General features: G+C 48.0%; 1 protein-coding gene across 1 annotated transcript; it reads right to left on the reverse strand.

Annotated features, from left to right (window-relative positions):
* Window positions 1-1,658: 1,658 nt before the first annotated feature.
* Window positions 1,659-14,519, reverse strand: MYLK4 (myosin light chain kinase family member 4). Its single transcript, XM_027128226.1, has 8 exons — window positions 14,397-14,519; window positions 14,214-14,323; window positions 13,183-13,324; window positions 9,615-9,685; window positions 8,713-8,841; window positions 7,914-8,066; window positions 5,153-5,231; window positions 1,659-1,743 (listed from the first exon to the last, which is right to left on the reverse strand). Exons 1-8 carry the CDS (start codon window positions 14,517-14,519, stop codon window positions 1,696-1,698), a joined length of 855 nt encoding a protein of 284 aa, XP_026984027.1. The 3' UTR covers window positions 1,659-1,695.
* Window positions 14,520-14,810: the final 291 nt, after the last annotated feature.

A 14,810-nucleotide genomic window follows, 5' to 3' on the forward strand; every position in this document is an offset into this window, starting at 1 on the left:
CGGCTGGCGCGAGGCGGACCCGGCCAAGTCTCGCGAGGTCTCCCCGAGCATCTCCCACAAGGATGCCGTCTCTCTGTGCCAGGGGGACCAGATCAATGCTTCTGTCTTTGTCCTCCGCATGCCTGTGGCACTGCCCGGCTGCTGCCACCCTCCATCGCCCTGGGCTTAAGAGCCAACCTCCTTGGAAGGACTCAGCCATCTCCCACCGCCTTTTCCCCTCATCCTTCCCCCCCAGACCCTGGCAACAGGCCTGCCTCTCTGTCCCCCACTGAATTCCTTCCCTCCAGGCCTCCAGAGTCACCCCAGTGCTTATGGTGGGAAGCTGGTTTGTGGTCAACCCTTGGGGTTTGTGGTCGCTGGGGACAAAGCTGCCTCTGGGAGGGACGGGGGGGAGAGAGAAGGACCGACCAGGCCCAGCTGTGTGCGGACACCAGGGCTCCCGGCTCACAGCGAGGCCGGGCTGTAGCTCATCCCAGGCCCCGGGGCGCGGGGCGCCCTTGTCCACACTGTCACCAGACACAAAACAAGACTTCCTCCTGTGCCTAAACCCTGAGGCCTTGCTATTCTGGACAGACAAGAATGGTCTCTGTACGTAGAAAGCAAAAGCATCCCTGCTGACTGCTCATCAGTGTCTAAATAAGCGACAGAATCCTCAGTAAGTGGCCCTCATACCAAAGGCTGAGCGCTTGCCTCATGCTGGCTCGTGACTTTTACGATGATTTACGGAATGATTTCTGCTCTACCCGATCTTATTCTACAACCGATTCGAGGCAGCTTACAAGAATACATACAGTCAAACAGACAAAAAAAGCCTCAGGACCAGAGTAAATATGAATCAGAATCAGAGATTAAGGTGAGTGGGCAGCGAGAATGCAGCCTCACACGCGCAAGTCCAGCAGAGAGGCTGACGCCAAGCTGCACAGCCGGCCGTGGACCTGCTGCCCGAGACGAGGGAGCTGGCTGGGGGTGAATGTCTCCCGCACCGGATGCAAACGCTGGGATTTCTAAACGTCCTCTGTAATAAGTACACTTCCCTAGGCCTCTCCTTTAGGCCATAAATCAGGCCATTTATTGATATGACAGAAGATATTCACATGTAAAACTCTCTCTCTGAATAATTCTGACAAAATTCTAAGCAGGGCAGAGGCTTTGCAGGAAGAGGTGGGGCCTTGGGGTCCCAGCGTGGGTCCAGACCCAGAGGCAGCTCAGGGGGAAAAGAAGCGTGAGCTTTGGGGTAGGATCTCGCTCTACCGCTGACTAGGGGCGTGGTCTTGGGGGGTTAATCCTAGGTTTTCCCATCTCTACAAAGAAGGTATCATTTCCCCTGATCTCACACGGCTGTTGCAAAGACTCCCAAGGACCGTTTCTGTGCAGGTGTTACTTCCTGAGCACCTACTGTGTGCCAGGCCCTGGGCTCCGGGCTTTTCTTGGATGATCTCATTGGAGCCACTCAACAAGCATAGGAAGTGAGACTATTTCTGGACCACAAATCTGGAACCGGAGGTTTCTGCACTAGAAAATGGCAGACGGGGTGCAAACACAGCAGCCTGGTTTCAGGGTCTCCCCAGAGGAAACGCTGCCCCACTTCCCACACAGTCAGAAGGCCCTCCCCTCCCCTCCCCTCCCCTCCCTAGGCTCAAACGCCTCTTCAGGAAAAGGCCCGAGACCAACCTTTCAAGAGGGCGCCTCCGGGGACTATTTGGCCACCAGGTCCTGGGCGTCAGAGCAGCAATTCTTCCTCTTCTAGGGGAACCAAGAAGTGAGTTTCGAGAAGGATTAGAACCTTTCATCAGCTCCTGACTTGAGATCTGACAACACCTGAAGAGGCAGTGACTTGTCACCGGGTATGTCCTGCCCTTGCAGAGACGCCCCTGGAGGCTGAACGGCTGACGGCCTCTTACAGACGCACCAACCGGCCCCAGAGTCCAGCTCGAGGGCGTCCCCACTCTCCCCTAAAGCTCCGTCATCACCACCCTTCCTCTCAGAGTCACAGACAAAGAGCTTTGTACCTCATGACGCTTGACTTTTACACGTGTGTGTTTTGTCAAAACTCATGTCAACAAATGCTCACTTCGACAAAGCACAGAAGTCAAGACAGACTGACCAAAGGATGAGTCAGACACGGACAGTCAGACACGGACACTGCTTTTCCCGGACGTTCTCAAATCCAGCTGGCAAGATTTAAGTGCCAGGGCAGAGTCTCGAGAGGACGGAGAGAGCGTCCCCAGCTTGGGGCTTGAGAAGGCCGTCCTGGAGGAGGTGGCAGTGAAAGTGGGCCTCAGACACCGGCTGGGATTCGGGCTGATCCGGACGGAGCCGTGGGGATGGGGCTGGGAGCCCGACCTCGGGATTCACTGGGGCCGAACTGCTGGGTGTGTGTGTTCATGGTGCACGAGGGGAAAGACCGGAAGAGTTCCTGATCAGGGAATCGTATAATCAGAGCTGTAATTAATGAAATGATGATTTGGTGAATTAGAGAAGAGAGTGGGCGGAGGTTGAATATCAGCTCCAACGTTATCTTATTAGCTCACTGAATGGGAAGAAGGACGAGAGCTGAGGCAGGTGCACGGGGGCGCGGAAGGGAAAGGTGGAAGGTCATTAGCTCTGGGAGGAAAGAATCACGTCGCCTTTGTTCAGTTTTCCTTCCTCTGGCCACAAAGCATGGAATACAGGAGGTGCTGGCTAAGTTCCCACAGATTTGCAGTGAGGCTCTGCTCCGTCCCAGGTGAGAGCTGTTTCTGATGGAAGATGGGTTACGTGTGGATGGTGACACAGAGCAAAGGTGGGAACCTCAGTCTTGTAAGCGTAACAGAGAAGGCAGAGAACTCCAGGGCCTCAGCGTCTAAGAAGGAAAATCCTTCCTAAATTCACTGACCACAGTCACGCGCAGCAGTTCCGAAACAGGAAGTGCTTTTAAGCACGAAATACTTAAAAGGGATAAAAGTTTATTAAGAAAACTTTTAAAAATAGAATTTAGATTTAAATAGTTTGGGTAAGCGTTAACTTTTCAACATAGAGTTGAATTCTGATTCTATAGAACATAGAACCAAGATGATTCCAGAAATGAGTCTTCTGGGAAAAATTAGTCTCAATATTTCACTGAAGAATAAACTATATTGAGCTTGGGTGTTGGCCTTCAGGAACAGCAACGATGTCCTACAAGGATGGTTCCTGCATCGTCACAGCAGGATGGCAGAGTGGGGACCCTCGTCCGACTCCCGAGCCTGCTGCCTGCGTGGGATGCTGGATGAGCCCCTAACCCTGTCCTCGGCGGCCTCATCCACATAACGGGGATGATAACAGCGCCCGTTTCGGAGGCTTGGCCTGGGGACCAAATGAGCTAATTTTCGTAAAGCAGTTAGAACGGTGCCTGGCACGGCGCTGTGTAATTATAACGTTCATGGAAACTAACTGGACTTATACAATGGAATTTTTCAAAAGTCCTCACTGTTCTTGAAATGTCTGTTCACCTGAGGCACCGGCAGTTGGACAGAGTAACAGAAAGGGGATTTTTGTTGTTGTTGTCATTATATGGTTTAAAAAATATTTTTAAACACTTTTAAACTGTATAACGTCATTAATTATCTGCTGTGGTTTCCATATTGTCGACCACGTCAAAGTGTATTTGGACACCAATAAGCTTGGATAAAAATACATCAGTGGAAAATTGGCCCAGAATAGGTTGGTAACCCTAATAAGCAGGTTACGCAGTCTGGGTGAGGCACCTGCTAGGGAATAAGCCTATTTTTACTTGACATCAGTACCAATTATCAAGGAAAGGTATATTCAGACACAAAGAAAACTTACTACCCATGCTGAATTTAGAAGTGAAGTTAATTTCAATAAAAACTGGATGTGGAAAAAGTGAGTACTGGGAGCACAGTCATCCCAGGGTTCTGGTCAGTGGAAAAGCTCCATTCCGAAGCCCCAGGGGGTGCAGGAGCAAAGGTGGAGGAAAGGAGAGTGTATCAGGCACATCCGGCACCAGGACACGACAGCAGCCGTCTCAGCTGCTACTCACGCCAGGCCCGCGTCCCCAGAGAGGCCTGACGGCCTGTGTTCTTGCCCCGTTGACCACCCTGAGTATTCAGCAAAGTTACTTAAACATTACACATCTGCTTCTGTGTTATTGGTGTATTCCACAGAATCTGGATGGAGATGGTCTGAAGCGGGCTGTGACAGTAATTCAGGTGACAGGCGTCCCGGGCAAGATAACCACTCAGACGGAGAGGATTGTACAGATTCCAGAAATAATTGGGGGAAATCACGTATAGAAACTTGGAAATAAACTACAGATGAGATGAGGGGATTGAGGGAGAGGAAGGAAGCAAAGAGATGCTCTGGGGTCCAGTTGAGGCCATTCGGGGGAGGTGCCGCTCTGGGAGGATGGTTGAGAATGAGGTGAGGGCGGGGCGGGGCGGGGTGAGTTCCGTTTAGAGCTGAGAACATCCGCGTGGAAATGCCCAGCGCACAGGGGGCTGTTCGGATCTGAAGCTTAGGAAAGGAATCTGCGCTGAAGAGGCAGACGAGGAAGTTGGGGTGTAAACAGTAATTAAGGCAAAGAGAGCCAATGGGGACTCCATTCAGGAACTGCCCGCAGGGCAGTGCTCAGTTACTCTGGACGTGCACCCCGGGCCCCTTCATTTAGTCTTTGGTAAGAGTCTTGAGTACTTGTATTCATCTCTTGACCAAGCTGAATATCGCAGGGTTTTTGCCACCCGAAGCAGACTAAACCAGGTAAGCACAGAAGCTGGGATTCTGAGTTGTGTTTGAAGGAGCATATTTACCTTGAATGTACATTAACACGTGTTCGCCAAAGCTTTACGTGTTTATAGACCCTAGGCTATATGCGGGCGTGGGCACAGTTACAGTGATACAATTCACTGTGCAATGGATACAGTAATTAAATAATAAATGTAACAAATAGTTCTGCTGAAAATAATGCTCTACTAAACAATGTAATTAGCAGTCATTAAAAACATAAGTTGCTCAATAAACACATTTTAAGCAATTTAACACTTTAGCACAAGATTTGAAGCCCAAGAGAAATTAATTAGAGAGAACTTCACTCAAGGCTAAGGTGCCTCTAGCATCTGCTCGTCAGCAGACTGAAGCCGACTAGAAAAGAGGGGAAGCCAGGAGCCACGGTTACCTGCGCGCTGAGCCTGGAGCGGAGCTTGTGATCCGACAGCCAAGGGTGCTTGAGGGCTTCACTCGCGCTTATCCTCCAACTAAAGGGAAACGCAGGGGGTTAGTGCATCCCCTGCGTTTGGATCCTCCCCTTCCACCCAAGGCTCTGAACGAGATAGAAATGTATCTCTCTCTCACATGATAGTCTAGGGCTGGCCTGGTTCCAGGCTCCAAACACGGCAAAAGAGACCTCGGCTCTGACCACTGCCTTTGGGAGACCAGATGGCCGAATGTCCAGGACAAAGCAAGGCAGATACTTCGGAATTCTTGTTCCTAACTGAACATTTATCTTCAGATAGAAGTAACCATTCTTGATGGAATGTCTGAGCTTCATAAATTGAACTTCTCTCAGTCAGTTGAAGAATCAACATATATTTATTAATATAAGACAAAACTCTACTATGATTCTTGATGATTGCAAAAGCAATGTATGTGTCAAAACTTTTGAATAATGTGTATTGCTAGTGTTTGAATTAAGTTTTGAGAGTCAAATAAATGGAGAAGTAGATGGAACGTCAATGTAAGTATTGAGAGAGAGTATATTAGGAAGTCTTGAGCCAACAAAGGTTTATACAATTAAAAAATACATGAGGAAGAATCATAAAGATTATATATCATAATTTTAAGCTTTGTAAACCTGTCTTGTGTACTAATGTTTATCACATTAAACAAAATAACCTTTCAAACTTAAACATTATGAGTGAGTGCAATAATCTGAAGTCTGCTTCTGAAACAGTATCAAGAAAGTAGTTTCAAGCCGTCATGAAGTTCAGTCTATAGAACTGCTTCAATAGAATTGCTTCATTAGACACCAAATATTTAAGTATAAGAAGAGGATGTAATGGAAAAGAATCTGAAAAAGAATATATATGTATAACTGAATCACTTTGCTGTATACTTGAAACTAACACAGCATTATAAATTAACTACACTTCAATTAAAAAGAAGAAGAGGAGAGAAGCCTTTACTTTAGTCAATGAAGGATAACTTGGTGACAACATCACCAGTAGGACCCTAAATGAATAGATATAATTAAAAGAACAACTCTGGACCTCCATCAACTTCAGTTGGAAGAGTTAGTCTGTTGACTACCATAAATTTTCCATGTTGGACCTCAGAAGCATTCCAACAGCTGAAAGTGCTAAAAAATTATCCCTGCACTCCAGTGTCAAACTTTCAAGAGCCGACTATTAAAAAGTTAACTATAACATTGTACTAATAATTAAATATTTAATACAATTTCAAGTTTACTTCTGTAGCCCAGAAATTTATTCTATGATAGTAATGGTCGCCATTGGCCTTGGTTTCATTCATGCACTGACTTGAATGCTCAGCCAGTTGTTTTTCTGCCCAAACATGCGATTGTTGCTCTTTAGGTAAAGAACGAAGCCCTCAGACTGAGGGTGGGCAGAGCAAGGGTGCTGGAGCCCCTGAGCCAGCTGGGCGGCTGCTTCCCTGCTCCGAGCCTCAGCTCCCTCCTCTGTAAAGTAACTGTGACAGCATCCACATAGCAGCGGATCAGCTGGAGGATTAACCAGCTGACACAGAAGAGCACGTGTGTAACATAGGTTCTCAGTAAGCGTGGATTTCTCAGCCTCCAAAGATTTGACGGAGATGACATTTTGCGTCTGTTCTCTGCTGGCATTCAGCAATGTACAGACGGCGATGCCGGTTACATCACCAGCGATGCTGGTACAATATGCAGACAGTGACGCTGTCTTTCCTCGTCTTTCTTGGCTCTAAAGAGCTCTCCGACCGACGCTCCGGCCGGGCTAAGCCCTCCTCACCTTTCAGGCTCAGTTCTGGCCCGAGTTAATATACTCCATCTTTAATAAATGTTAACCACATTTCACTGCCTCTTTTAAAATATACCCGTGTCTTCTATTAGCTCATGACTTAATTAAAGGCAGGGACTGGGCTTTATGCATCTGTTCTCAAAGCCCCAGACATATTTCCTGGCAGCTTGGAGACAGTCAGTGAAGTGCTGCATGAAGGAGTATGTCAGGCTCTGCACCAGACCCGTTACCCCTGCCGTTCCCTGACCCCCATCACCCCCATGGTTCTAAAATGCAAGCCCCTATATTTCAGTATCACTACTCTTCGTCCACCGAAGTTTGAATTACGTGATTTTAGCAGGGCAGAAAAGTAAAAGTCCATGTAATACCTAACAGTTAAGTGCACGGCCTCGTGTTGATCGTCGGTTCTGCCACTTAGCTAGCCGTACGATCTTGGAGTCTCACGCATAGAATATTATTGATAATTTCCACCCATGGGGCTGTGTGGGGTTAAAGAGATAATGTCTGTAAAGCAGTTGGCACAGTCTGGTCCATAGCAGACTCTCAAATGAAATGATCGTCAAGTGTTCACCTGCATGGAGCCACATATGCCTCGTAGATGTGAAAGGGATCATGGGAATAACTTGTCCCGAACCCTTCATTTGGAGGGTGAGTGCACAGAGGCCCAGCAAGAGACCCTAACTGCCTTGTTGGAAAAGGCAGAAGGATGGGTTTTTGCAGCCCCATTCAAGCCTCGTGACCACGGCAGTCCCAGATCTCAGGAAACGGGGTCAAGGGCATCAAATTCATTCTAACTACGACTCTGCAGGTGCAACACAGGTGTCACCGAGGGGGTGGTAGTTCTCTGACATGAGTTCTCACAACCCTGGTGGAGCGTGCCTCTCTGTTACCCCTACTTCTTCCTGAGCACAGAGTGGATGTGATCACCTCTTCTCCTTGATCAGAAGCTTGGAGATGAACCCCCGGGCCTCCTCCGAGATGTCCTGAAATTCTTCATCCTCCAGATCCCACCTGCAGGCCAGGATGTTGTTCAGGGTCTCGGCGTCGTTATCTCCCAGGAAGGGGGACAAACCGCTGAGTCTGTAAGACACGGAGTCCGGGTTGAGTAGTCTTTAAACACCTTCAAACCCTGTACAGATAAGTTGCCTTCTCGTTTCTGTCCTTTAAAACTGAAAGGAGGCAAATCAGCAAGGATGAAGCATCATTTTACAACGTGTCTTTGCAATCGAGAAGCGCTATGTCTCCCACCCAACTCCTAACCTAAACAAGGTCACAATGAAGGCGGCAGCTACCCTCAGGTATGAATCTCAGAGAAGAGTAAAACTGCCTTTTTAAAGCACTTTACAGCTAGCAAAGTGCTGTCACAGCCGCAGACGGCAACCGCCAGGAACGTCGCTTCTGAAGAGTAAAGCTACTGAGTCATTTCAGGGATCAGGACACAAGTTTGGGGGCGGTTGTGTTCTTCTAGTTTCTTTGGGGGCACTAGGTGTTGTCCTAGGGTTAGGGTGATTAATGAAGAAGACATCCTTTCACTTTTTCAGGGGATGTACAGGGAAAGAGTTTATTCCTTTCACCCACGGGAGTCAACAGAACCTAGGAAGTATCTGACTATGGAACAGAGTTATTTATTTTCGAAAGACCTAAATTAGGGTTTTTATTCAAAATAGCAAATAGAATATGCGGGGCGATTGAGAACAAGCGTCAGAGGGGCTGGGGGTCCACTTACAGCATGTAAGTGATGACTCCCACGCTCCACATGTCCGTGGAAAAGGAAACAAAATCATAGTTCACAACTTCAGGGGCGAGGAATTCTGGCGTTCCGAAGTTCACCTTCAGCTTCTCTCTGGGTTTGTATCTGAAATTTAGGAGACAGTGCAGAGGAATGGAGAGGGTCAGTCAAAAGTCAAAAAGCACGGAAGTGGAGAGGATGCGGTCTACGAGCAAAAGAACTGCAGCCACACAGCAAATTTAAAGTAAAGAGACGATAAAGGAAATCCCATACTGAAGAGACAGTGTCCACAACTTGTAAAGAAGCTTCCCACTAGAAAGCCTTAATAATCTGAAATAATTGTGAGAAAAGCCACTTAGAATAATTTCGAGCACAAATTATGGAACACGACAAAAGGAGCAGTGATACAGACTGTGACGTGTTGATGGCCTGAACGAGCCTGTTTTAATGAATAAAGAAGATGCGGTAATTTACGACCATTTAATATTTTCACTAATGCGCTGAGGTCCATGCAGAGTCTCTGCTCCCTTAAGAGGCTGGTCTGAGCCAGAACCCTTTGCAATCTTGGTCACACTATTAATTTTTTTAAGTAAATATTCTCTTTACACATGGAACAAATATAAAAGACTAAGACAAACTCTTACAAATCCTGAATTAACGCCTTCAAGTTTAATAACTGCGCTGTATTAGGTTTTAATATTCCATATTTTTCTTGCGTGCACTGTGCAAACTCCTACACGTTCGAATTCCGAAGCCAGCGAGGTAAAGCTGAAACGGAACTTTGGTTAATTCTAAATGGGGATATGAAACCAAGGGGTACGTCAGATTTTTCTTTGCAAAGAATGAGCACCACCGTGCTCCCTAACTCAGTTCATACACCTATGTCCAAACTGACATACCTTCTGGCCAATCCAAAGTCAATAATTTTTATTTGTTTAGTATCCCGATTCACACACAGGATGTTCTCAGGCTGCCAGGAGAAAGAGACACATTAGCAATGAAAACAAACCATCCTTCACTCAAATTGTCCCTGAACCACAACTAAAAATACAACGATGCTCGGGAAAAGCAGATCGGGCCTTTCCCTCTGGGGCTGGCTTGTCTGCGTGGGTATTTTCTCCTTTAATTATGTGGTGGACAAGGCTGCAGGTCCCCTGCCTCGCTCGCCTGGCCCTGCCCGTCCCTCCCCCAGCTCTGCCGCCGACGATCACGCCTGAGTTCAGGCCGAGGCCTCCTGCCTCAGGCCTTTCCAAACGGACTGGTGGGGGCCGTCTCAGCCTTGACATCTGCCCCCTAAAATTATGAAGTATGAATTTCCCCTTCTTGGAGGAATATTTTTCCTGAGGATTTATGAGTTCCAGGAGAAATGGCCTGATTCATTCCACCAGCCACACTGAACATGCACTGTAACGAGAACGGCTCTAACCTCCGGACGTTCCCTTCGCGCTCAGTCTGTGGGAAAGTCATGTGTGAAAGGAGGGGCTCCCTCACCCCCGTTCACTCTCCGTTCTCAGCAATTCCAGAGTTGTGCTGAGTTTGGTCTCAGTGTCTAAAACCCTTGACTAAGTGTTCCCTTGGAGTCTGAGTCTGGAAAGACTTTGCCCCGCCAACCGGACAGTCTCAGGGTGACGAGGAGAAAGGTAGGTAGCACTACAGCTCCGTGTTTACAGAATGTCTTACAAGTGTACCTGCCTTTGTTAGCATAGAAAAACCGAGGTCTGGGAAAAACAAGGGATTCGTTTTAAGGTCCAGGTCACCCAAAAAGAGAAATAAAAATTTCAAAGAATTGCCTGCAACTTTCAAGCTCTAATTAACCCCAACTCTTCCCTAAGTGCTGGGGGGAAGGGGGAGATTGGCCAAGTTGCCAAATCCCCAGGATTCATGTCCCATCCTTTAGGTGGGATCATGGCTGCCCCTCCCCTGCCCGTCTAGGTAGAGAAGAGGTTAGAATGAGATCAGAAGCTCAGAAACACTTCATGAAATGACCTAGTGTCACCTTGCCAATAATCAATAGTCCATTTGGTCGGGCATAATGTCTTTGGAAGCCTTTTTTCTAAAATATCTCTAAAACAGAAGTCTATAAGAAAAGGCGACTTATGGAAAAGTGGGTGCTATACGAGAAGATTTGGCCTCATGCTTAAATAACTGATCGATCATGTATAAAGCTGTCCGATTGCCAAGGAGCACCGTGACGTAAAATATTTGCAGAATGTAAAGAAACAGCTCTGAGGGCACTTTCAAAAGTTACATTTTTTTTCTAATTATGAAATTAAAGCATATTCATTGAATAAGTTTTGCAAAACACAAAAAATATATAAAGGAGATCATTCTTAAGTCACCTATAATCTCCCCTACATAGTGACAAGCATTCAATATTTTGGGCCCCTTTCCTTCCAAGGAGCTTTCTGGAAGGGATGCCTGACCCTTAATGACTCATCCAGCTGTCGCTTTTATTATGATCTTTACATACAAGCCACAGCTAAAATTGCCCGTTGCAAGTCCTCAATCAACAATATGAAGCCACATATGGAGTTGTTTGACTTATGACAGGTCAGGTCCTCATTTCAGTTGCCAGTCAAAGCCCTTTAGGGATATGTGTAAGAATATCTACCCTCAATGAAAATGCTCCGTGAAAACATGCATTATCAAACCAGCTCATAGCCACGGGCTTTGCTAATGATTTTGAACCTCTGGCTGTGTCATTTTATATATCACTTCCTTCTGGCCTGTGAATGGGAGAGGCAAGAGACATAAATCAAGAGAGTAAGGGAAGCCAAGTCGGAGGAGCAGCGGCCCGTGGAAGCCTATTCAAGGAAGTTACATTTATTTAGCTCTGCAATCCCTGATGACTTGCAGTAGATGGTATGGTATACAGAATATATATTTTATCTCCCTGTCACGCTGTGCAAACAGGGAAATGAGAAAATGACTGAGCCACACAAGAAGATGCACTTTACGAAATTAGAGCTGGTCGGAGTTATTGGTCCTTCCCTGGTTGTAACTATGCACCGTCCAATTCTAGGGACTTCATAATGGGAGAGAGAGCGAAAGGAAAGGCTCATTGAATAAGAGGAGAAAGAAGGCTTGGCTCCCCGCTGTTGGCACAGGCTTTCCACTGCTCCCAGGGTGCTGCCCAGCCCCACCCACCCCCTTCTGCCCCTCACCCTTTTAGCACCTCCCTCTGGCCCTGTATCCCATTCTGCCATAGGTTTCTCCTCTGTGCTCTAGTATGCCTGTAGAAAAACAATCCCTAAAGTCCTCACTTTCCTAAAAGGTTTTAGGAGAGTGCTGGGGATTCTTGGAGAGCTGGAAAGTTTGGCTACAACCAGGAAATTCTGAGTTAGCTAAAATTCTCCCAGCCACTCATCCTAATAATGAGAGGATGCAACACGGATGCTGTGATGGTGGTGGTGATGGTGATGATGGTGGTGATGGTGGTGGTGGTGATGGTCATGATGGTGGTGGTCATGATGGTGGTGGTGGTGGTGATGGTGGTGATGATGGTGATGGTGGTGGTGGTGGTGATGGTGGTGATGATGGTGATGGTTATGATGGTGGTGATGATGGTGATGGTGGTGGTGATGGTCATGATGGTGATGGTAGTGATGGTGGTGGTGATGATGGTGGTGGTGATGGTCATGATGGTGGTGGTAGTGGTATTAGTGGTGATGATGGTGATGGTGGTGGTGATGATGGTGGTGGTGGTGGTGGTAATGATGGTGATGGTGGTGGTGCTGGTGGTCATGATGGTGCTGGTGGTAGTGATGGTGGTGATGTTGGTGATGGTGGTGGTGATGGTGGTGGTAGTGGTGGTGTTGGTGGTGATGATGGTGATGGTGATGGTGGTGATGGTGGTGGTGATGGTCATGATGATGGTGATGGTCATGATGGTGGTGGTAGTGGTATTAGTGGTGATGATGGTGATGGTGGTGGTGATGATCGTGGTGGTGGTGGTGGTAATGATGGTGATGGTGGTGGTGCTGGTGGTCATGATGGTGCTGGTGGTAGTGATGGTGGTGATGTTGGTGATGGTGGTGGTGATGGTGGTGGTAGTGGTGGTGTTGGTGGTGATGATGGTGATGGTGATGGTGGTGATGGTGGTGGTGATGGTCATGATGATGGTGATGGTGGCAATGGTGGTGGTGATGATGGTGGTGGCGATGATGAGGGTGGTGGTGGTGGAAACCATCTCCCATGTGAATTCCTTTAACAAAGGCAAGTTACAAGAATCTGAATAGCCGTTCCCTACAGATGGAGACATGCACATATTAGGAGGTGAGAGAAGTTGAGAATGGGGAGATGAGGCTAAGAATCCAGAGTTTCAAATTCCTGAATATGTACCTAGTGACAGGATCCATCCCCCGAGCTGGTGTACAGTACCCAACAGGGCCCCCTGATCCAAGTCCACTCACTGAGGGGAGGGTTTGGGAAGGGTTTACATTTCAGATGATGCAAAACACACCCTACCTTCAGGTCTAAGTGGAGGATGTACATCTGATGCATGTGCCTTACCCCCTCACATATCTGCCTGATGAACAGGATGGTATCAAGCTCGGTCAGATTGTAGTTGTCATCAACGATGCAGTCGAAGAGCTCCCCTCCATCCACACTGCAGGGAAAGAGGGGGGTGTCCTGAGTCACAACCTCTTGATGAGCATGTGTTTCTCGTGTCTGAGCCTCTCTGACTCTTCCAACAGGTGTGTGGGCAGCTATGTCTCTACCTTCTCAGTGAGATGCCTCTTACGTTGAAGGCCCTTATTTGAGCCACCATCACTTTCACAGATGGAAAGTCTCAAAGCCCTCTCATCCAGTGGCTACAGCTCTGGGATGGGTCCATCTCTGCTGTTTCCTAACCATATGGAGGATGAAGAGGATGCTAAGAAGGCAGGGAGAGGGATTCCAAATACCACGGGAAGGTTAGACTAATTTCACTGATAAAATGCTTCTATGTGGCTGATGCTGGATATTTTATTATCCAAAATCCCCATTGCACAGTGATAAACAAAACCCCAAATGGGGGCTGGGGTGGGGAAATGATGTGAATCACAAACACCGATTCAGTGTCAGAATGACTCACTGTCTAACTAAACACTTACTAGGTTTTTATAAAAGTAATTTGAAACAGAAGCTTCTTAGCCCTACTTGTAAGAGTTTGACATGAACTTTGTATTAGCAATTAGGTCAAAGGTGAGATGCAGCTCAAGAATCACTTCCCTCCAGGTTACCCAGAACAAGAGTTAAGCCGGGATTTTGACAGCACAGCCTGGAAATAAAGCTAAACCTCTGTTGTCGTCCTGCTACTTATCAACAAAATCTCACATAGAGGCGTCAATTCCCGAGTAATTTCCTTCCCGAAGTGGATGAGATTCTGACACATGCAAGTCAGAATCAGGGCGCCCCAGCATGGTCCAGCAGCTCCGAGGCAGGACAGAGCCGCAGCCGCATATAAAGGGGCCCTGGCTGTGTGGGTAGGTTTGGGGCAGCGGCGGGGGACATACTACTCCATGACCAGGACGATGTCATTCTTAGACTCGAAGGCGTCGTAGAGCTGAACGAGGTTCACGTGGTCCAGCTGGTTCATGACGTTGATCTCGTTCTTCACTTCATCCTGGGAGAGGGAAGGGCTGGTTTAGCGCCGTGAGGACAACGGCCAGGTGGGGTCCACACCGCACAGCCCTCACCTTGTCCTTCATGCCTCTGGTCTTGATGATCTTGGCCGCCAGCTTCAGACCTGTGGCTTTCTCCTCACACTTGTGAACCTGGCCAAAGCGCCCCCTGCCAGAGAAGAGGACGAGGCCCAGCATGAGGGTCTGTCCCCACCAGGGCCCTGCTCCAGTCACTGCCCAGTGGACGATACAGCTGCCCGGCACCCCTCTTTTTGACTTTGAATGAGCAAGCCTGTTATGCACGTGCTGTAGCCAATATCTCCTAGAACAGGGGCTTCCCTGGTGGTGCAGTGGTTGAGAGTCCGCCTGCCGATGCAGGGGACACGGGTTCGTGCCCCGGTCCTGGAAGATCCCACATGCCGCGGAGCGGCTGGGCCCGTGAGCCATGGCCGCTGAGCCTGCGCGTCCGGAGCCTGTGCTCCGCAACGG

Source organism: Aethalodelphis obliquidens, unplaced genomic scaffold (genome assembly GCF_003676395.1).
Source record: "Aethalodelphis obliquidens isolate GAN/ISIS:26980383/991018 unplaced genomic scaffold, ASM367639v1 scaffold34, whole genome shotgun sequence".
Taxonomy (NCBI): domain Eukaryota; kingdom Metazoa; phylum Chordata; class Mammalia; order Artiodactyla; family Delphinidae; genus Aethalodelphis; species Aethalodelphis obliquidens.